The sequence below is a fragment of the Haliotis rubra genome, unplaced genomic scaffold (assembly GCF_003918875.1).
Source record: "Haliotis rubra isolate DU_JTF1 unplaced genomic scaffold, ASM391887v1 Scf75, whole genome shotgun sequence".
Taxonomy (NCBI): Eukaryota; Metazoa; Mollusca; class Gastropoda; order Lepetellida; family Haliotidae; genus Haliotis; species Haliotis rubra.
This window is the reverse complement of record NW_025767468.1, coordinates 2,654,803-2,679,596: the sequence shown is the minus strand read 5'-3', so window position 1 is coordinate 2,679,596 and position 24,794 is coordinate 2,654,803. Positions and strand designations below refer to the sequence as shown.

Genomic DNA, 24,794 nt, shown 5'->3' with positions numbered 1-24,794 from the left:
TGCGGGGTTTTCATATTACGTCTATCCTGGTGCAATGCCCAGCGAGACTAGAGGATTGTCTATTTAAAGTACTCTTTTAATTTATACCGCAGTTCTCTATTCTAGGACATTTAAATGTGTTTAACGCATTACCTACTTAACTAAATGTCAACTGAAAAAATGTGTTGTGGTTTAGAAAATGTTATTCCGCTATAATCAAATGAATATCAAACGGCTTCTAGGCGTAGATTTACGAAAAGTTTGCGTCTTATATTGTCTATCTATTACCATGTAAATATAATAATCTATATCTACCAGCCTAGCTTTCAAAATCACACTTCGTATGCTATCAAGGCTAATTTCTAGCTGTACTTTATTTAAAATTTGAAATTTGAGAGGGCAAATATTTCTAATCTCTTTGCTACGTTATCAAGCTGTGGCTGATGAGGGAAACCGCTTTTGTTGTTTTCATGTCAGTTCACAATGGAGTCAGTTTCTGTTTCAGGAAAAACATGACCCAGTTACTTCCTTTGCCGCGAATCGGCTCGCTCCAAAGCCCGGGACAAGCTTGCAGTTGAGTTGACGTGGAACCGCCGCTGAGAGGCACCACGGAAACCATTGCCTGTGTCCAGGTGATGACAGTCTGCCTCCAACATCCTCATCAAGGCCATAGAGTCCGAACCTTCCTTTGCAGTTCAGTCCGCCCGATTCTGCCAAAGAGATTTGCCACTGATCAGGGTCTGTTATGCCATTTTAATTGGATTGAATATACTTATTTGAGTTTTCCTCCACATACGACAGGTTTTGATATATATATTATAGTGGTTCTGACATTCCGCAAATAAGTAAGCAGGCAAAGCGGATATCGGGGTTCTGTAACCACTCATTTGCTTTCGAAATGGTTCTTTGCGTTTTGGAGCATGGTAAGGGATGTAAAAGAAGGACTTGTTGGTATTGTAAATAGTACATTGTGTCTTCGGAGGCAGAGGTATTCATGGCAGACTAAAGCAGCAGACAGACAGATGCACACACATCTCGCAGAGAAGTTAAAATATTCATGAATGTGTGTTAAACCCCATTTTACACCAACACTGTATAATCACGTCTTATTTATTGAGATGTGGAGCTTAAGTATATTTACAGAGAATGTATAATGTAATCCTTCCCTATCCAGATTAATAGTCGCGGAAGTGCGTACCAATATGCCCGCTGCTCCACAAAAATCAGTACAATAGTCCATCCTCAGCAAGCTCTCAATCGCATTTTGCCTCAACACGGGCTACCATCGAACGCGTTCCAATGGAAGTGAAGCAAGACTGTCATGAAAACTGTATGTTTAAATAGATTAAAGATGCGTTTCTTTTCAGTGAGAATATACCCTTGAAATATTTTCCTCATCTTTTGTTGCCCTCTATTAGTTTGGATACAGCCGGCCCAGTCCTCCAAAGCTCTTCAGTTCCCTTTACAGAAGTTAGTCTCAAGGCAAGGCAGAAATGTGTGATCTAAGGTTTGAATCAACGTTTCATGCTGATTTCTGCTGCCAATTTCTTTGGAAGCACTATATGCTACCTCTATGCCCTTGGCTCTGCATGGAAGTGTAATAAGCATTGTAAAACCGCCTTACACAAAGTAGTAGTTTAAACTATTGTTGAACTAAGGGACTGTTCATACGTTATGGCTAGGGCATGATACGGGATCTCCTTATGGAGAAGCATGTACAATGTGAATGGACTCCCCCAAAATTAAAGCCTTTTTATTTATGTACAAAATCAAATGAATCCTACCCTTCCTATATTCCGAAGCATAATTCGTTGACCCCCAGCCCCTAGAAATTAAAATGTGGGTGGACTCCTTTAAAATCATCATCATCATCATCATGCTTCCTGCTCATTTAGTGTTGTCAAAGTTGCCTAGATCTTTTCCTGTTCTACAGCTGCATCTTCAAGCAGAACACATCATATCTGAACTGAGACCAGTTCTTCAGATTTCAACTGTTCCCGAAAAGTCCGAAGCTTTCAACTGATAGAAAAGGTAATGTCTCATGAACTGTTGTACCCAATGTCTTAAAATTTCTGTGACAGCCTCCATATTAAGGGATTATGCAGTGACACCAGTTTATTGGGGTGACCTTGACCTTGGCTTCTTCAAGGTCACCATGACACTTCTGAACACTTTCAAACTGTTGCCAACGTGGATATCTCATGCAACTGTGAGTATCCACATCTTCAAACCTGGTGATTGCTTCACTTATGGGATTAGTGTAGACATCAGTTTTATTCTTCAGTGACCCTTGACCCATTTCTCACTTTCACCATGACACTTTGAACACTTTTCAAAATCCGTTGAAAGCATCCTATGGACTGTTTGTCTTACCGGGTCTTGGAATTTAAGTGACAGCATACATTGGGGACGGTGTACAATTTACCAGTTTATTTTCAAGCATCCTGGACTAAGCGTCTTCAAGGTCACCGCGACACTTTGCACGCCACCTTGCTCATCTTAACGATATCTCATGCACTGTTGTACCCAATGTCTTTAAATTTGGTGACATGCCTCCACATTGGGGATCACGCTGCAACAATTCAGTTTATTTTGATGACCTTGACCTTGGTTCCTCGCCGTCACCATGACACTTTGCACGCTTTTTTTAACTCTTGTTAACGGATATCCCATAAAAACATTGCACCCAATGTTTTCAAGTATGTTGACAGCCTACATTGGGTGATTATGCAGACAATTCAGTCATTTCGGTGGCATCTTGCATGTGACCCAAAAATAAAAGTAGTAAATATAGATATTCCATTCTTGAAGCGAAGCGTGCAATATTGCCATATCAGTGGCAAACACTTGTCTTCTTCCTTTCTTTCTCCTTACTTAGTTTCTCTTCACACATACATCTGTCCTTCCTTTCCCAGTCCCTCCCGGAGACTCAGGAAGGTTGCAGGTTCGATCCCCTCGCTGCATCATACCAAAAGACGCTAAAATATGGTGCACTTGTTGGTCCCTGCCTGACACTCAGCATTAATGTGGGTACAACGTAAGGACTGGTCGGCACGGAGTCAGTATAATGTGTCTGAGTGCTTAATCATGCATGGTACATCTCAGTGGGCTAGCACTATAAAACCAGCTTAAGTCTGGGCTAGTACAAGCAGCCACACATACAAGCACACACACGCCATTATATGACCAAAATATTATTAAGTACCTACATTAAACCCCATTTCACACCTCACCTCACCCAGTCCCTCCCTTGCTCACCACCCTTCTTTATGCACTCACACTCTCCTTTGAACTCTGACCCACTCATTCTGCCATTTACATGCTAGATCAGGACTTTAGGCTTCCAGAGGAGGGAGAGCAGGCACGGAAGTGCCGTGTTTGACTGTCCTGAGTGGCAGCGCTGGTTGTCATCATCCTGGAGGCTGTGCAGGACAAGAAAGAAGTTGGACAACAGAGCTCCAACTCATCCCCCGGCTCCGCTTCCAAGTCCCGGCCAAGCAAGTAAGGGACCAGTCAGTAATTATAAATGAGACATGGCAGGACAAGGGGTAGACGCCATTAGTTTCGGACTTCAAAAATCTGGGATCTGCATGTATGTCCCAAATGAGTTTCAGTATTATGTGAAGGTCTTGGTACCTACTGCACATTACAGGTATTTCTCTTTACATCAGAATTTCACCCCTGGCTCTTAAGTAGGTCACAATAGGGTTTCAAAAAACACCACTGGTTCATAGTCCCTTAAATAGGGATAAAATCAAGGGGCGGCCCAGAGCAGATCTTGGTCCCCTGAACCTTTAAATAGGGACAACAAGGCTGCTGGTATGGGGGATCGGTTATGGTTACAGAACAGAATAATGCCCCAGTACAAATGCTTTTTTCTTTACAGTATATGTAGATGAAATAGCTCTTCCTTCCTTGCCAGGAGCACTTGACCCTTGGAGGACTACAACAGTAAGGAGTACATCATGCCAGTTACTGCTTTGACCACCATCTACAACCTCTGTAACAGATTTAACACTGACCAAGATGGAGGTAACCCGAAACACCTGCAGCCTACACTCTCACACACACACCTGTAGTCTATACTAATACACCTGCAGTCCACAAACTCTCACGCCTGTAGTCTATACTCTCACACCTGCTGTCTACACTATCACACACCTGCAATCTACACTCCTCACACACCTGTAGTCTATACTTAACACACCTGTTGGTCTGCCACTCTCACACACCTGCAGTCTCCACCTGTACTCACACCTGCAGCCTACACTACACACACACTTGTAGTCACCTGCACTCTCACACACCTGTAGTCTTATACTAACACACCTGCTGCAATCTCACACCTCACCTGTAGTCCAAACTAACAACACACCTGCTGTCTACACTCTGGACACACCTGCAGTCTACACTTTCACACACCTGCAGCCTACATTCTCACACACCTGCAGACTACACTCTGACACACCTGCTGTCTACGCTCTCACACACCTGCAGTCTACTCTCTCACACACCTGCAGTCTACACTCTCACACACCTGCTGTCTACTCACACACACCTACAGTCTACTCTCACACACCTGTAGTCTATACTCTCACACACCTGCAGTCTACACTCGGACACACCTGTCTACACTCTCACACACCTGCAGTCTACACTCTCACACACCTGAAGTCTATACATTCACTCCTGCTTACACATATTACTGTCTATACCCTCACAAACCAACAGTTTATTCTCCCACAAACCTGCAGTCTAAACATTCATATATTAAAGAACCTTATGACTCTTTGAATAACAGCTTCAAAGATTATTGACCATACTCAAATCTATTTTGAAATACTACCGAATTCTTAGTATTTTCAAAATATAAATGTTCATTAGTAATACATCTCACACTGGAAAGATAAATTTGTTTTGCAAGCACAGTTGTATGATCTGTATAAGAGTGGAGAAAGTGCTGTTGATGACGATGCACCTGCTGTATTGACCATTGTTCTGATGCAGGATCCATCCCGAGGAACACTTCAGTATGGAGCTGATCGTCCAGTGTATCCGGACATCGGACAACCCACAGACTCACCACCAAGCCCTGCTAGTGCTGACTGTGTCGGCCAAGATTTGCCTTAGTATGTCGTGCGCTCTCTACATTAAACCTCTTTAATGTAACACGCTTTGTATTATGGTCAGAACAATATCTTTCAAAGGTGTGGATCAGATTTCTCTCTTGAGTGTTGTAGGGTCCAACGACCTGTCGTGTCACCATTTGGTGAACTGAATGTCCAGGTTTTCTTCAGTGAGAAATTACTGTGTATTTAGGTGGTACAATTTTAGTGGAGTTCACATTCAGATACTGAACTGATTAGGACGGCAGCAATAAGTGAAATGAGAAGCATTTGATTTGTTTATTTGTTACATGATGAGGAGGCAGCTGAGGATGTTCTTGCATTTATTTACATGTATTAGATGATAGAAGATATCATGAAAATCTTGAGATAATCAGTGGCTACAAGTATGTTGTAGAAGCATATAAATTCCATGTTTGTTTGTTGGGGCACCTTTTGCAATCACACGATGGTATTTTCCATCAATCTGTCTGTCTGTCTGTAGGAGCATCTACTGCACAACATATCATGACAGTGTTCACCTTTCATGGGCCAACATCCTGCGCCAAGATCGACGGTAGCTACAGCTTCCTAATGTCATCAGCAAGATCCTGGAGAATGTCATCCCTGCACTTATCAGTGTGAGTCACTGCTTTCATGCTGGTTTTTATACCTGTCAATATCAATCACTTGATTGTCTGAACCAGACTCAATTATTTACAATACCCTTTGAAGGTCCGGGTTACAATATTGATCTTCAGTAACTCATGCTTGTCGTAGAGGCTTACTAACGATCGGGTGTTCAGGCTCGCTGACTTGGTTGGACACATGTCATCGCATCCCAATTGCGCAGATCGATGCTCGTGGTGTTGTTGATCACTGGATTGTTTGGTCCAGACTCGATTATTTACAGACCGCCATATAGGCTGGAATATTGCTGGAGAGCGGGCGTAAAACTAAACTCACTCAGCTCAATTATTTACAAGCCACATTCCTATAGCATTATAGCTAACTCCACGATTTCTGTTTTGCTATAATCATTCTCGAAGTGAAAACGCAGAATGGTTAAAGTGTTTGCTCTTAATGCCAGAGACCTGGGTTTGATTCCCCCATGGGTACAATGTGTGAAGCCTGTTTCCTGTTTTAAAGTGGTGTGTGGGAAACCATACCCACTCCACTAAATCAATGCTCTTGCTTTTTAAGCTGACTAACGCGGTAGGTTAAACTATTTTCATACAGACATGTGAAGAGAAATCCTCACCAAAGAAAACTAGTCTGACCTAGCAAACCGAGAGGAGGTCATCACCATGGTGATGCGACGAGTCTTCGTCGATGCCTACCCTTACATCCCACAACACAGGAAGTTGATGCTGTACACAAAGCTGGTGAGGATTGTGGGACAGAAGCAGTACCTGTATGGCGTGTCTGCTGCTGTTCATTGAGCAGGTGGTGGTGGCGAGGAACGTATTGTTAGACCAGGCGACTCCCATCTTGTTCTGGAGGAGAAGGTTTGTGTGATGCTTTTGATAACTGCAGTAAGAGAGCTGAGTGTTGAGGCACTATGCCATTATACAGAGAGGGCTTTATCTGGACCTGCTATCAGCTATAATCAGCCATTGGTCCATTAAGATTCCCAAATCATTTGATTTTAATGATTGTAATGAGTTAAATCCTAATTTGCCTGCGACTGCACTTAGTGTTGAATCCTGGGTATCTCTGGAAGTATCCCTAGACTATATCTGAGACCTTTTCTATAAAGGGATCTTAGCGCTAAGGTGATAGTAACTTCTATACATTAACAGAGGCTTACGGCCATCATAGCTGTAAGATCATTTTGTAGAACTGGGTGTACCCTGGGGCGTATCCCAGGGTGTATCCGTGGATGTATCCGTGGATGTATTCTGGGGCATATCCCAGGACATATCCCAGGGCGTATCCAAGGACGTATATCCTGGGGCATATCCCAAACATGCCTGGGGTTTTTAGATGATACATCATCTTATCATATTTCTTGTCTTACCAGATGTCTGGACCCATAGGACCCGCGGAACTGGAATTTATCCAGATTTTGTCGACATCCTTCTCCCCTGCAACCCAGCTCATGGCAGCCCGGGATGCTATTGTGTATATCTCCCAGCTTCCAGATGACAAAGATGGTATGTTACCTGGTTATCTGACAATAATAAAGGAAACATCTTTGTTACTGTTATGGTCTCAAGGTGTCCCAGTTGTCTGAGGAGAGTAACTCGCTAAACAGAGTTACATCCCTGCTTAGGCATGCCAGGAACCAATGATCATGGATTGAAATCCCACAGGTTGTTCTTATAATGTTTCTAGATTTGACAGCAACATAGTTATGATGGTAAATACCTAGGACCTGTAATCTATCTTCACATCAAACTGACATGGGGTATAATTCAAAGCAGCACTTGCTTCCTCCCTCAAGCTTCCACTCACTCACTCACTCACTCACTCTCACTCACTCACTCACTCACTCACTCACTCACTCACTCCTCACTCACTCACTCACTCACTCACTCACTCACCTCACTCACTCACTCACTCACTCACTCACTCACTCACTCACTCACTCTCACTCACTCACTCACCTCACTCACTCACTCACTCACTCACTCACTCCTCCACTCACTCACTCACTCACTCACTCACCACTCACTCACTCACTCACTCACTCACTCACTCACTCACTCACTCACTCACTCACTCACTCACTCACTCACTCACTCACTCACTCACTCACTCACTCACTCACTCACTCACTCACTCACTCATGTTTATGTTCAGACACAGTAATCAAAGCCAAGAGTGTCCCTCAGTCTCTAGGGGCCTTGAAGAAGGAGGACAGTGAGATCTTCAGTGTACAGTTCCACACTGCCAAACAGCTGCAAGCACTTCAAGTATGCTACATTTTTAGTCCATCTGTTTGTCTCCCTTCTCTCTCATCAGCAGTTAAATGTGTCACAGGTAGGAGGATGCCAGAGGTGTCCACTTTGTTAAAGAATAATAGCATGATCCTGTGTTTGCTTTATCAATGGATGATTTGGTTTCTGCCATTGCAAATTTCTATGGCTTCACATTAATCGATAAGTAAGATGTGTATGACATTGGTATTATTTAGTTGTTGTTAGGGCTGGATATTACCCTGATTCTCATATTGCGATATATTGCAATAATATAAGAGATATTGTAATACATATTGTGATATATTGACTGGAAGGTGTCTGCCCAAGTGCGTGCATCATAAATTCATAATAGCTCTCTGTGTGGGACATCATCTTCTCAGTTGCTGTTACACCATACTTCAGGCTCCCCTGGCCCCATTGTGTATGGCTGGCTGTATGCCAATGGTTTACAGATAAATAAAATGATAAAGAGCCTTAATGTAGTATGTTTACTTGAAGTACTGCAACAAAGTTTTGCTAACATAATGATAAAAGTAATACTATAACATGATTTTCATGGTCACTGTTTGCCTCCTCAACAGAATGCACTTCAATGCAGCATGTGATTATTGTTACTGTATGTCAGTGATTCATTCAGATTCAACTCCAATATAAACATGTGTTAACATGAAACCAAAACATAATTTAGGTGAACTACTCGAGCTTACAATCCTCATGTGACCTCCAATATCTAAGATCCTTGACTAGAATGTCAGTATACAGTCCTACAAAATATAAAAGACTTAGACCTTTTGATAAATTGAAAACATATGTCCCATTATGAAACAAACAACAACAACAAAATATTGTAAATAGTGAAATGTCACTCAAAACCAGAGGCTCTACTAATAAGTCCAAATAATAAATTGGTCCATTAGAGGCCACTTAATTCCTCTAAAATGTCACATATGAAACACAAAACATAAAGCATTTGGTAAAGGGAGCTAAGGACAGACCAATTTTATTTCTTGTTTTACTTGGATTTTGTCATCAGAACATCTAAAGGCAGGAGGGAAAAATAAAAGTAAAATCACTGGTCAAAGTAAAATTCTAAGTACTCAAAGCATGTTACTTTTGGCAATTTATGAAGTGTATATGTAGAGGGCAAAAACACAATCTAAAAACAAAATTTCTTGTATGTTTACATTTTGGCCAATGAAAACATTAGGATTTTATTTTTTGAGCGAGGAAAATTAATTAATTTTTTTTTCTTATTCTTGAAAAAATACGACAGGCGGATCTGTAAAACAAGAAATATAATTGGTCTGGCCTAACTCTCAATATATTTCAGAATCTCAACCATATCGCTATATACGTATCACAAGATATTGTACTGGTATCTACTGGTTTACCGGTAATATTGCACAGCCCTAGTTGTTGTAGCTGAGTTAGAGGTGTCTTTGTATTTGAAGGTTGCAGCCAAGGAGGGGAAGAAATCCCTGCAGAAGAATTTTGAGTCTCTTCTCGAAACCCTTCTTCAGTACATCAGCCAAATCTCCATTGTTGTGGACAGGCACCAGAACAAACCCACATCTCGTTTCTGGAAGGCCTACTTGCACAAGGCTTATGACATGATCGATAAGGTGAGACTTCCCTTGCAACAATGAGATATTGTCACCACGCTGAGAGGTCTTGTGCCTTATACATGTACTTCTCAAGGAGAATTAGGAGAGGATTGTGTTTGATAACATTTGCCCAATTTGTTTCATCCATTTTCATATACAGAAATGTACCCTAGCCAAAAAATCAGAATACAAAACATGTCCATTCCACGCTTTACGTTTTCTTGATCGGAACTGTCAGACTGATGCTGTTTCTTTTTAGATTATTATTGTTATCATTATAGCATATTTATATAACCCACATATCCATGCAACTAGTACATGCTCAAGGCGCTGGTATTTTTTCTCTCGATCATTGGATATCAGTCTCAACAGCACATTGTATTATCAATCTCTACTCCCTGCGGATCATACAACTCTGGGGCACTAAGTTATTGCGGCTTTCCCATCCTTACGAGGTACCCATTCACAGCTGGGTGGACTGGGACACATTTGACTGTGTTATATAAGACCCAAGCATACTCAGTGATGAATATTTTTCAATGCACAGTATCAGTTTCAATCAGGCAAACAGGAACAGTTACATACAGTTTTACGACCTGTGAAGGTCCGGGGGTAAGAATGAACCTTCAGTAACCCATGCTTGTCGTGAAGAGGCAACTAACGGATCGGCTGGTCCAGGCTCGCTGGCTTGGTTGACACATGTCATAGGTTCCCCAATTAGCGCGAATCGATGCTCATGCTCTTGATCACTGGATTGTCTGGCCCAGACTTCGATTATTTACAGACTGCCGCCATATAGCTGGAATATTGCTGAGTGTCGCGTAAAACTAAACTCACTCACATACAGTTACGGTTTTATGCTGAGGAATATGGACTCATCCGCTGTTTAGGTACTGGCTACACTTCTGTATTTTAAGGGTACATTTTTCGCGTACAGAAACGCATCTACCCGGGCTATATATATATATGGCATCAGTGCTGACAATGGCACTGTCAGAAGTAATTACGGCGACATCGTGGTCTCAGTGAGGAATGTAGCTATTTTGATGATCAGTCATCATCTGTCCATACAAGCTGACTGGCCTGTACGTACATGATGTCAGAATGTGGCTCAGAAAAATCACCTTCAAACCACGCTTGTTTTAAGAGTTTACTGATGATTGGTCCAAATGTTTAGTTGATTGTGTACAACGGTGTGGTCTTCCCTTGATTATTGCCATACCACTTTCTAGAATAATGGTGGTCGATTCCTGAGTGTGACACCGAACAAGTTCAGTATTTCCTGACAGTTAACACTATAACCAGGGCCAGAGGTGCTCCGGGGTAGGAAGAGCCATAGGATCAAAGTTTAGAAGCAAATTGCAGTTTGATGTCAGAACATGTAAAGTGGTATCTTATTCTCCAACTTCGTCTCCTCATCACACCTGTATATTTCAAGGACACATTTGTCAAGTTGTTGTGTCTCTAGATCACATGCCTGCTGCCGGACCACATGTTCGTGGAGGTGACATCGGGGCTGCTGAAACACAGCCTGCCCACTGTCCAGCGGAAGGCCATGGAGCTCCTCAACTCCCGTCTCCAGCAGGTCAAGGACGTAGTGGACAAGGAACAGGTGAGTGTACTGTTAGAGTGTGTGTGTGTGCTCCTTGATGATGCCGTCTCCAGCAGGTCAAGGACGTAGTAGACAAGGAACAGGTCAGTGTACTGTTAGAGTGTGTGTGTGTGTGCTCCCTGATGATGCCGTCTCCAGCAGGTCAAGGACGTAGTAGACAAGGACCAGGTTAGTGTACTGTTAGAGTGTGTGTGTGTGTGCTCCTGATGATGCCGTCTCCAGCAGGTCAAGGACGTAGTGGACAAGGAACAGGTCAGTGTACTGTTAGAGTGTGTGTGTGTGCTCCTAATGATGCCAGTAGGTCTCAGCAGGTCAGAGGGACGTGTGTGTGTGCTCCCCTGAGTAGACAAGGACCAGGTTAGTGTACTGTTAGAGTGTGTGTGTGTGTGTGTGCTCCCTGATGATGCCGTCTCCAGCAGGTCAAGGACGTAGTAGACAAGGAACAGGTCAGTGTACTGTTAGAGTGTGTGTGTGTGCTCCCTGATGATGCGTCTCCAGCAGGTCAAGGACGTAGTAGACAAGGACCAGGTTAGTGTACTGTTAGAGTGTGTGTGTGTGCTCCCTGATGATGCCGTCTCCAGCAGGTCAAGGACGTAGTAGACAAGGACCAGGTTAGTGTACTGTTAGAGTGTGTGTGTGTGTGTGCTCCCTGATGATGCCGTCTCCAGCAGGTCAAGGACGAGTAGTAGACAAGGACCAGGTTAGTGTACTGTTAGAGTGTGTGTGTGTGTGCTCCTGATGATGCCGCCTCCAGCAGGTCAAGGGCGTAGTGGACAAGGAACAGGTCAGTGTACTGTTAGAGTGTGTCTGTGTGTGTGCTCCTGATGATGCCGCCTCCAGCAGGTCAAGGACGTGAGTAGACAAGGACCAGGTTAGTGTACTGTTAGAGTGTGTGTGTGTGCTCCCTGATGATGCCGTCTCCAGTACTTCTCGTGGTTTCAGATATGCTAAGCTTTTACATATCTACAGCTTGTGGACTTGGTAATCTGTAAGTGGTTTACACTGTTAGTGGGGAGCGCTTGTAATCTTGATACAGTTAGTTGAGAACCTTAGACTCTGGACATTATTAATGGTGGACATTGTTATAGTGCAATATAGAAAAAGCTTTATGGATAACAACTTCTTTTTTATTAGTGAGTCGCGGCGTTTGATACAGATTCTTGTACCAAGCATCTGTATCGAAACGTCAAGACTCACGAATAAAAAGAAGTTGTTATCCATAAAAAATATTCTATATTGTACTTCCCAACTTCTAAAATGCCACTCAAAGAAATTGTTATAGTGGTGAACCTTATACTCTGGATGCTGTAATTGGGGAAACATTGAATACTGTCTGCTTTGCCATTCAGGATCACACTCAGGATCACATTCTGGATCACATCCAGTGTAGTATGTTCTTGTGTACAGATAAATTATATGATGAGGATGTTTTCTTCAGGAGAACATTCTGCTGGTGCTGGTTGATGAACTGTCAGCCATAGTGAAACAAACAACTCTCGACTCGGATGACCTTGAGGAGACAGGGGTCAATGGCCAGACGGCTCTCTACAGCCTGAAGGTGTTGTGTCGTCTGCTGGGCCATAAACACCCCGATAGGTTTATCAAGGTAAGTTGTGTTGGAAGTCAAATGAACTGAACATAACAGACTGAGAAGTGTGACCCATCACCTGTATTTAAAGACAGTGCTCATGTTATCAACCACTGGATTTGCTAGCTCTCAATTACAGACTCTATTGATCAAAGGCAACCATGATAAAGGCAGCATAGCAAACAGATTCTAGCTTAAAACAACATACAGTTCTTGCTGTATTCAGTGATTCAGCAGAAGTATACTTTTGGTCAGAATTGTGCATTTCTCTGCTACAGAATTCATCAAGATCACCTTTTGAAAATGACTAAACACCACTTTGTAGTGAATATTTTGCATTACGGACCAAGAGGGGGGTTCGGCAGAGGGTCCCCCCCACCCCCCAACCTTGAAAATTCCTGGATCCGCCTATGCTTGCGACACGCTTTTTTTTTCTGCAAACAGGTGCACTTGATTTTGCTATCAACCGCAGGCAGCCATGATAAAGCATTAAAATACATTCACTTTTTGCTGTATTCAGTGATTCAGCAGTGAAATATACTTTTGGTCATAATTTGCGTTTTCTCTTCCACAATATTCAGTACACTGACTTGTGGCAGGCATTTTTCTGCAAACAAGTGCAAAATAAAAACACTAACCTTAAAGTTTGCAGATATTTATGCAGAATAATAAATTGGTTTCAAATGTGCACAATATTCCACCAGAAGTTAAATGGGGTAGATAGAAGGGCTGCAGAATACAGCAGGGCCTGAAAATGTTCTCGCTCCCATGATTGGTTGTTCGGCATCAGACCTACTAAAACATTTGCTGAAATATTCCACAAAGAGCTTAAATTCCACACTCCAGATAGGTCTATGTTGATATGACACATACAGTACTGTGACATGTTCCACATTTCAGGTACTGCAGCTCACCTGCAAGGTACTCACCAAGAGGAAGGACAGCCCTAATGTGTTGGCATGTGCCCTGCTATGTGTTGGGGAGATCTCGGCTGACCTCAAGGTCCATGTCATCCCTCACCTGCCGACTTTCATGCCCAAACTCCTCAAGATCCTGGGCCGCACTGAGGAACTGACTGGGTGAGACTAATGTGAAGTCACAGTTTCGTTTTCAGAACACTATGGAAATTCTGGTTCTGTTTTGCCTCCATTTGTCAAGATTTATGTAGGATTTACTTGATTTATAATGTCTGTATGGAAACCTGTATTAGTCTCCCAGTGATCCTAGGCATCACAATTTGCATTACAGAGTTGCTTCCCTTGGGTGTGCCAGAAACCTGTGATCATGAATTTGAATCCCAGTTCTCAATGATAATATTACTAGGTGGATCAGCACCATACCTGTGCTCCTGGGTTTACCAAAGAGTTAACACCTGAGGCGTCAATCACTCTCATCTTTCCTTTCATTTAAATCTGACAAGCAGTGACAGAAAAATCTTCAGGAGTCACCAGTTTAAAGCTGATGAGGTTTTTTTCTTAGGTATCTATCAGTCAATGGACATAGGTGCTGTGATACTGCTTGAACATTGCTGACTCAGAAGTTCCCTCTTGCAGTTTAGCAATAATTACTCACCAGACACATTGACGTTGCTGTGATACTGTTTGAATATTGCTGACTCAGAAGTTCCCTCTTGCAGTTTAGCACAATGACTCACTCAGACCCATTGACAGAGCCAACATGAGCTCCACGCATGTTCACAGACCGCCTGTGTTGTAGGAATGAGCTGCTGCTGCAGAGTTGTGTGACAGTCATCAGCAAGGTGGTGGAGAATCTGCCAGACTTCCTCAGCCCCCCCTACATCCTGGACATCACCAAACATGTCAGTATACAGATACTACCTTCCTTGCAACTGTGTGTACTCATAAACGCTGCTTCAAATATTATTTGAAATTGGTAACATTATCGCTCATCCTTTGCAGTGGAAATGAATGAATGAATGATTTAAATTCATGTTTTATTTCTTATTAATGTTTGGAATACATTAATCCTCCTGATGTGTTTGTTTGTGCTTTACTACATCTGGGAGGTAAGTGATGCGTGCAGGACCTTTCCCCATATCATAATTATTAGAATAAAAGTCTTGGCTACTCATGATCGTTGTTTGTTTTTCCAGTACTGCCTCCTGTCTGGAGGGGAGTCTCCTCAGAAGCCTCAAGTTCAGCAGCGTCTTCTCGCCATTCGGTAAGACTGCCTGGGTCGGCTATGTGTTTCATTCCTCAGATGTTGATTGCTTTTGCGGTGGGGTGGCCTAGTGGTTAAAGCATTCGCTCGTCACGCCTAAGCCCTGGGTTCGATTCCCCACATGGGTAGAATGTGTGAAGCCCATTTCTGATGTCCCCACTGTGATATTGCTAATAGCGACATTAAACCATATATAGCTTTCCATCAGTACATCTTGCTAAAAGGTGCAAATGTTATGAGCAGAAACTTTAGTGTTGTCTTTTTCCGCCAGTCATGTTTGTTGGTTCTCGGATTTTGGTCAGGTTACATTTCTGGGATACCCCATACAACACCAGGTGAATAGACTTACGTACATGCCATTTCCTGGGGATCTAGCACCACTACAGGGGCACTGTTCCAGTGGTACAAGGCAATGCAAATCAATGTGCACGGGTGCTTACTCTTAAATCTACTCCAGCCTTCATACCCGTGCTGTGTGTTGCACTCAAAATGAAGTCACTTTTCTTTTGCAGTCATGCGATGGCCACAGTCCTTCCAACACGTGTCATCCTTCCAACCATCGTGTCATGTTACACGAACCTGGTGGAAGAACACCAAGTATGTATTGCCCCTGTAGACCTTTTCCAGCTGGTATAGGTGGTTTTGTATTCAAAGGATCTGCAACTTATTGTGGAAACTGAGTGGGTCTGCTTTCAGGATAAAATCATCGACTGTTCGCTTTCCATTTCATCAAGGGCTTCAAACAGAATTGACTGTGATGACACACATATCTGGATATACTGATGTTTCACATAGGGAGAGACTATTTGATTGAGTTATTTAAAGTAATTTAACATTCATGTTTAGATTTATGCATGTTGTGCCCCATGTAAAGATCATAACCCAAACGAGGCTCCTGTAAAATGTGTTACAAAACCACACAGATGTGATTCCCTGTTGGATTGATGCTAAAGATTGTGGCAGCCATTTAACCACAGTGTGTCTTGTCAGGAATGTCTGGAGTGTATCATGTCTCTGCTGGAGGCCCACATCAAGGAGATGAACCGGGAGAACCTCGCCAGCTTCCACAACGACATCCTGGCCTTCTTCTTCACCTGTCTTGACTTCAGGACCAACCATCCCAAGGTGAGTCACCAGGGCAGACTGTTCCAAGGTGAGTCACCAGGGCAGACTGTTCCAAGGTGAGTCACCAGGACAGATTATCCCAAGGTGAGTCTTCAGGGCAGACTGTTCCAAGGTGAATCACCAGGGCAGACTGTTCCAAGGTGAGTCACCAGGGCAGACTGTTCTAAGGTGAGTCATCAGGGCAGACTTTCACCTTTGCCAAGGTGAGTCTTCAGGGCAGACTTTCCTTTGCCAAGGTGAATCTTCAGGACAGATTATCCCAAGGTGAGTCACCAGGGCAGACTGTTCTAAGGTGAGTCATCAGGGCAGACTCTCACCTTTGCCAAGGTGAGTCTTCAGGGCAGACTGTTCCAAGGTGAGTCATCAGGGCAGACTGTTCTAAGGTGAGTCGTCAGGGTGACTATCCCAAGGTGAGTCTTCAGGGCAGACTGTTCCAAGGTGAGTCTTCAGGGCAGACTGTTCCAAGGTGAGTCACCAGGGCAGACTGTTCCAAGGTGAGTCACCAGGGCAGACTGTTCCAAGGTGAGTCACCAGGGCAGACTGTTCCAAGGTGAATCTTCAGGGCAGACTGTTCCAAGGTGAGTCACCAGGGCAGACTGTCCGAAGGTGAGTAACCAGGGCAGACTGTTCCAAGGTGAGTCACCAGGGCAGACTATCCGAAGGTGAGTCACCAGGGCAGACTGTTGCAAGGTGAGTCACCAGGGCAGACTGTTCCAAGGTGAGTCATCAGGGCGGCTATTCCAAGGTGAGTCTTCAGGGCAGACTGTTCCAAGGTGAGTCATCAGGGCGGCTATCCCAAGGTGAGTCTTCAGGGCAGACTGTTGCAAGGTGAGTCATCAGGGCGGCTATCCCAAGGTGAGTCTTCAGGGCAGACTGTTCCAAGGTGAGTCATCAGGGTGGCTATCCCAAGGTGAGTCTTCAGAGGCACATGTTTGGAAGCACATTACTTGTAGACTACAACATCGCATTCAGCTGTGTCATATGATGAAGCTTCTATTTAGGTGTCTGTTGTCTTTCAACCATGATATGAATAGGCATCTTTTCATTTGGCAAATACTTATGAAATTACAACAGAACACTCACAAACTATGTGTATCAAGAATGGTAACCAGCATATGATCTGTATGTCTTCAGGAATCACTGTCCAGGATAAACCAGATTGAGGACTCTGTGATCAGCACGGTAATCTGCATGGTGATGAAGATGTCTGAGGCAACTTTTAGACCCATGCTCTTCAAGGTCAGTTTGGCTCCTCAAGTGTGTCCTACTACACAGCCTTACACTAGAAGGGATCTCTAATCACAAAACAAAAGGAGCAGAGGTGCCAACCTATACGATGTACCTAAACATCGTGTATGATACGGGGGTGGTGGGGTAGCCTTGTGGTTAAAGCATTGGCTTGTCACCCCGAAGACCCGTGTTCGAATCCCCACATGGGTACAATGTGTGAAGCCCATTTCTGGTGTCCCCCGCCGTAATGTTGCTTGAATATTGCTAAAAGCGGCGTAAAACCAAACTCAGTCAGTCAGTCAGTCGTGTATGATACAGGCATAATTGTTCCACTAAATGTCAAAGAATAAAGATTGCACTGTTTTTGATGACATTCAGTACTATGGAACCTGGAACATTAGAGCACTGTAATACATTCCATCATGGTATTGCTGGAATAAGTAAATCATGCAAGATCCCCATTGTGGACATCAAAGATGCAGTGTAAGAGCTGATCAATATTTAAACAAAATATACGTGGTTATAACTAGCTACAACTATTATCAGTTGTCCCATGATTACACAACAAGGTTAAATTCTCCAGTCATTACAACATGTTGCCTATTTTGTTTCAGGTGTTTGACTGGGCAACCCGACAAGACGACATGAAGTCACGGGTTCTGGTGTTCTACAGACTGGCAGACAGGTATGTCAAGCGAAAGTCTACTCAGAATATTTGTTTTAATTGTTTACTTGTTGTTTTCACCCGTGAAAGTCCGGGTTAGACTTGATACATGTCATCGGTTCCCAATTACGTAGATCGATGCTCATGCTCTTGATCACTGGATTGTCTGGTCCATACTCGATTATTTACAGACCGCCCCCATATAGCTGGAATATTGTTGAGTGCACGTAAAACTAAACTCACTCACACACTTGTTGTTTTAATATGTCTCTCACCTATATTACTGTTAAGGAATAGAAAAAAAGAACATGATTGGTTTTGTTGGAACATGATGACATGCGTCAACCAGTCTGACCACCCACTCCTGTATGCTGCCTCCAACATCCAGCATGGGCTGCTCAGACTTTATGCACCATCTCCTGACCGTAGATGATAGTGGGAATGGGTAGTCTCTAGAGGTGTGACGATACAGAAATTTCACGATACGATACGTATTGCGATATCTTGGAACGATACGGTTCGATTCGATGCATATCACGATATGCTATCTTTAGTTATTTTCTTTCAAAATGAATATTTTGATAGCAAGTAACAGTGTAAATTTTGACATAACCGTCAATTTCTGGTGAAAATTCATAATTTTAAGGTCAACGATACATATCATGATTCGAAAAAAGTATCGATATATTTATCGTCAGATATAGTATCACAATTATCGATACTACGATATATTGTCACAGCTCCAGTAGTCTCATGGTTCAAGTGTTTACCCCACTAACAGCCTGGGTTTTAATCCCTGTCTGCGTACAATGTGTGAAACCCATTCTTGGTGTAATTTTGCTGGAATGTATTGAAAAAGCTGTAAAACCATTACCGCTGACTCATGCTGATGCCACTCAGTGGGGTCTCCAGGGCAGAGGTTTTGTCCATCATAAGAAGCAAATTACTTGGTCAGGCGAGTGGTCTTCACCAACCCTGATATTGGTCTTCAAGAACATATGCGGGATGTAGTAAGAGGCTCGACTTGGTTGGGATCACATGTGGTCAGGCTTAGCGCGATCGATGCTCTTGATGTTGATCACTGGATTGTGTCATCGGTTCCCATTATTTACAGAGATCGATGCTCATGCTGTTGATCACTGCGATTGTCAACAACCAACCAGTCTCCATTATTTACAGACTATTTGGCACCATATAGCTGGAATATCATCTGTTATGAATATTGTTTTCGTCACAGTTTGTTGATACAAATCCATATCCAAGTGCTATCTTAAGATACTTTGCGAGTAACTGTAAGATGGTGTGCAATGTTTCTCTCCAGACTGGCGGACAAGTTGAAGAGTCTGTTCACACTGTTTGCTGGTTACATTGTGAAGCATGCTGGGGAGGTCTTGGACCAGAACAACACTAGTAAAGGAGGTAAGACAAACTGGGGGAACATCCAGGTCATACTGCCTATAATCCCTTGGCATGGCCATATGTTATTTGTTAGCCCCAGCCATGAAATGGGGCTCATAAATGGAATGACATCTGCACACTGTTCAGTTTTTGAGAGATCGTTTTTGCCCACTGAGAGAAATGAAATTTGACACTGATATAACTGATCACAAATGAGTTTGAAAGTTTGTGAAAAGTGGATTTATTATATTTTTTTAAGGCATGATGGGGGTGGAAGTTTAATGTACGCATCAGGGGTGGGTGTTGCAGAGAAATTTCATATCGCGATATATTGCAATGCAGAAGCATATAATATATGCAAGAATTTTATAATACAAAAACTACTTAAAATTGAGTTAATGCTTGAATTATAAAACAAAAACACAACAAAATCACTATGCTTGATTAAGCTTTAATAAAAACTTTTAATCATGACAAAATAAATAATATTTGGCACAAATGAAACAAGGAAAAGAACATTTTAACATCAACACAGTGGCTACTAGTTTACATATCAAAGATCACTGGTCATTAATGAGTAAATATCTAAAACATTCAGATCCAAAACATTGCGAAATACTTGAATAAAAATTAAGAACACAACTTCAAATCGAACTTAACTTGACTTCCTGTGTGAAAAGCTTGAAATATCCGAAGATTTCTGAGTGTTACGAGGTTTTCAGAATGCATGTCTAAATACCGGTTTTCAATGAGCCGTGATCACAAAACATAACGATTTCATGTCTGAGCGGGTAAATACCGGTAAACCGGTTATATTGTGCAGCCCTAGTAAGCATGCAACAAATACTTGTTCTAATGTTGCCACAACATAAAGTATTGTACTGTGTCCCCTGCCGTGATATTGGTGGAATATTGCCAAAAGCGTAAAATTAAACTCACTCACTCATCCTGATTTGCACATACTTTTTGTGTAGTTTGTGTCTATCTCGGTTTCCTATGGAGATTACTTACAAACCATGTTAGTTTCTTTGTATAGAACTGTATGTCGATCCTTATGATTGCATATATGTGGAATATCTGGATTGTCTTCTCTGATCAGGATGTACAAGCTTTACAATGTTCACCCAACTATACCAATAAAGTCTGTTTCTATCAGAGAGCAGAATGTTGTGGGTTCGATTCCTAGCCGCGTCATACCAAAAGACATTAAAATATGGTACTTGTTTGTCCCTGCCTAGCTTCGGGTAAAACAAGGACTGATCGGCTTGAGTCAGTATAATGTGTCTGAGGGGGTATTCTGGCTTGGCTGTGGCATGGTATCTCAGTGAGCTAGCACTATACAACCAGCTAAAGTCTGAGCTAGTACAAGCAGCCACACATGCACACACCATCCTCGATAATCTCAGGGGGTATAGCTACGATCTCTCTCACTATACCCTGGATGCATCAACGCTTTGGCCCAATAATTATATTACCTCCCTTTGCTGGCTCCGCATTCTCACAGTAGCCAATCAGCCAAGCCGCCGTTACATCCAAGCTTGCCAGTGTCAACAAAGATAGCGGTCGCAGTCGCGAAGGTTTGTTCGCAGTGCCACTCAGATTTGGGGAAATAATACAGACAAATTGACAGATCTGAAACTTTAAAAGTAATATATGAAAAAACTCTTCTACCTCTTTCAGAGTACCTGTGCATCAATTGTGTTGCCAAGTTTAAACGGTTCGATAATTTAAGAAGCGAAAGTGAGTTGTGATTGGTTCGCTCAACTTCCCAGCGTAGACACCTGATTGGATAAAAAAGCAAGCAAAGGGAGGTAATAAAATAATCGGGCCAAGCCGTGGATGCATCCAGGGTATAGTGGAGGGTGATCGTAACGTATACCCTGGAGATTATCGAGGATGATACACACACATGAACATCGTCATATGAGCGAATATTAGTACGATGTTGAAATCCATTCACCTCACCTGTTTCTATCAGATGGCAGGTACTTCGGTAAGAGCAAGCGGTCCCGGAAGATGTCTACCCAGCTGTTGTCCTGTGTCCTGGATACACTATACAAGTGCTTCCTGTACGACAGTGATGGCTTTGTGTCCGTCGAGAGGTTTGAAACACTCATGCAGCCAATTGTTGACCAGGTAAGTTCAAATTAATTCATAACTGTGAAAATCAGGATTAGAATTGGTCTTCAGCAACCCATGGTTATCGTAAGAGGCCACAAATGGGATTGGGTGGTCTCACTGAATTTGTTGACACATCATATCCCATAAGTGTAGATCAATGGTCATGTTGATCACTGGATTGTCTGGTCAGGACTCATTTTTTGATATAGTCGGAATATTGCTCAGTGCAGCATCAAACAACAAAGAAACACAAAACAAAAAACAGTCAATTCATGTTGAATGATGGAACAGAATGTTTTGAGGCCATTCATGTTCTTACATGTTTCCATGACGATGTGGGGCGGTAGGGTAGCCTAGTGGTAAAAGCGATGGCTCGTCATGACAAAGATTCCCGACATGGGTACAATGTGTCCTGGTGTCCCCTGCCGTGATATTGCTGGAAGCAGGGTAAAACTAAACTCACTCACTCACTATGACTATGTATATCAATGATCTTTTGTCATCTTCAGATTGAGAACACCCAGGGAGATGAGGAGACATACAAGAGTCGAGTTTCTCAGAATCTGGTTCGGTGTATTGGTCAGTTTGCAGTGGCAGCTAGAGATGACTCCCACTGGAACACCATGAACTACCAGATCCTTCTCAAGACAAGGAACCCCTCCCCACAGGTGAGCTTTTCAGCCAGTTTAACCTTTCAGCACTGTTTGTACACCTTAATTAATATACTTGTAAGGTATGCATTCAGCAGCCGTTGTGTGTAAGATCTGACAGACAGAGATGCATCACATCAGCCTGACATGCTATGATTTGAACTGCAATATTGGAGGCAGCTTTACGCCATTCTCACCCATAACATACTTGCAAAGTGTGTCACCTGTGATCTGCCTATTAATTGATCTTCAGCAACCTATGCATATCATAACAGGAGACTGTCAGGATCGGGTGGTCAGGTGCTTTGACTTAATTGACAGATGTCATGGAATCTTAGTTGCACAGATTGATGCCCATGAAAGTTCAGATGAGAATTGGTGTTCAGCAACCCATGCTTGCCATAAGATGGACCTAACGGGATCGGGTGGTCAGGCTGCTGACTTGGTTGACACATCTCATCGATTCCCAATTCGCGTAGATCGATGGTCAGGCTGTTGATCAGTGGATTGTCTGGTCCAGATTCGATTATTTACAGCCAACAATCAATCAATGAATGCAAGATGTGTTATGATCATGCAGGTCAAGTTTGCTGCCCTGGATGTGATAGAAGAGTTCCACAAGAAGCTCCTGGATGACTTCTTGCCACTACTGCCGGAGACCATTCCTTTCCTAGCTGAACTAATGGAGGGTGAGCACTTTGAATCTTTCTTGTAGTGGATCAGCTGACCTCAGCTGTTTCGGGGAATGCACTTTGATTACATTCTACTACTGTATTGCTCATGCTTTTAGAAATTTTGCCGTTTTGTTTTTCAGATGAAAATGAAGAAGTTGAGAAGCGCTGCCAGACTGTCATAGCGGACATGGAGAGGACCCTGGGAGAACCCTTACAGAAATACTTCTAACTGGACTGGAGCATGTCTACTTGTTCAACATCAGCAGCCTTAGGCAATAAACAATGATAAAACACTTGTGATAATGTTTCTTCTGGTTGTTGGGTTCAGATGTTGGTTCCAAGCCACTTATGATTGTTGGCGTCTTAGTTGATTGATGATTGCTGATGTTAATCACTTTATTATTTACAGGCTAGCACCACAGTGATCAGTGCAGCTTCAAACCAGAAAACCTTGATTTCTGAAATGGCTGCATTAATAATTGAACTCATAGTCATACACCCAAATTGGGGCATTTGCTGGTTAGGGCATCAGTTTTTGTTAATGTGCCACAAAATTTTCAACATGGGTCGGTCGGTCGGTCAGTGGAAAAAATTTAAAATTAATAAAGACAAAACTATCCGAATAATGTTCTTCATTCTCATTTATTGCCCAGTCGATTTTGGTGACCGTCACTTAATTTTCAAGGTCACAGAGACACTTTGAACATTTCAGCATATTAACCTACATGTTATGCTTGTCAGCGAGATACCTCAAGAACCATTCACTGGAGTTTCTTCATATTTGACACCAAGCTTCATCCAGGGAAGGCGCAGGGCCCAGTCGATTTTGGTGACCTTCACTTAATTGTCAAGGTCACAGAGACACTTTGAACATTTCAGCATGTTAAATTGTTTGTTAAGATAGTCAGCAAGATATCGCAAAAAATATTCAGTGGATTTTCTTCATATTTGACACCATGTTTCATCTAGGGAAGGCCCAGGGCCCAGTCAATTTTGGCGACCTTCACATAATGTTTTGGGTCATGACGACACTATGAAGTTTTCAGAATGTTAACCTGAATTGTCAGCAAGATATTTTAAGAACGGTTCACTGGATTTTCTTCATAGACTTTCAAGACCTCCCTTGAATGTTTTTCAATAAGCAATTTCTTTAGCACTAGTTTTGCATATTGCATACACTATGACATTCATGTCAAGGTCAAAGTCAGTCTTGAAAATATGTGTGTTTGAACAACTAAAGAGCAAGATAATGTTACTGTTGACATTTAACTTCATCTCAAACTTTCATTACTTTATAAGTTTGATTTGATAATTTGCGGGGGATTATGTCACCTTAGTGACAATGCTTGTTGTAATTCTTAGTACAATTTCTCACGTTCTTTGGTCTTGTGGCAGCGACTGATTAAGACATTTTAGATAGATAAACATTTTATATCACGAGGCGGTACGTTTTAGGTTCGAGTCGGCGGTGTTGGAATAAAAAAATATTATTTTTTGAGGGGTCGGCAATTAACTTAGAAGGGTCTGTTAGGCGATGAGAAACACAAAAGATAATAATGCTGCCCTTATAGTGGCGTTTGACAAGGCATACCAGTAGATTAAGGCAAGATCTTAGCCCATGTCGATTAGGTTTAGATCAAATAACCAATCTCCATATCCTTCACTGTGGCACGGTGACAGGTGTGTGCTCCAAGGGAGACATTCTGGATGCTTACATGACACTTACTAATGGAATCGTAGCAGATTTCATCCACATGAACAATAATGAGTGGTCAGCCGGGTCAGCCGGGACCTCAACACTATCGAGCACAGACCAAACGGCAGATTGCCCTCCTATGAGGTCCTATCTCCTCTTACAAGAACACGGCAATGCTCTTACTGAAGAGTAAATCAAGACACTTGCTGGAAGCACAAGAACAGGGTCTTAATGCGTCACGTG

General features: G+C 42.6%; 1 protein-coding gene and 1 long non-coding RNA gene across 2 annotated transcripts; both read left to right on the top strand.

Annotated features, from left to right (window-relative positions):
- Window positions 1–6,543: 6,543 nt before the first annotated feature.
- LOC124260123 lies at window positions 6,544–7,991 on the top strand. The gene is made up of 3 exons (XR_006894003.1): window positions 6,544–6,592; window positions 7,108–7,240; window positions 7,890–7,991. It is a non-coding gene; the product is annotated as an uncharacterized LOC124260123 (long non-coding RNA).
- Window positions 7,992–8,532: 541 nt separating this feature from the next.
- LOC124260089 (HEAT repeat-containing protein 1-like) lies at window positions 8,533–23,146 on the top strand. Its single transcript, XM_046694338.1, has 16 exons — window positions 8,533–8,541; window positions 9,460–9,630; window positions 11,081–11,224; window positions 12,663–12,830; window positions 13,713–13,891; window positions 14,529–14,631; window positions 14,926–14,993; window positions 15,506–15,590; window positions 15,984–16,118; window positions 17,253–17,357; window positions 17,963–18,033; window positions 19,334–19,431; window positions 21,389–21,546; window positions 22,041–22,199; window positions 22,762–22,870; window positions 22,996–23,146. Exons 1-16 carry the CDS (start codon window positions 8,533–8,535, stop codon window positions 23,082–23,084), a joined length of 1,851 nt encoding a protein of 616 aa, XP_046550294.1. The 3' UTR covers window positions 23,085–23,146.
- Window positions 23,147–24,794: the final 1,648 nt, after the last annotated feature.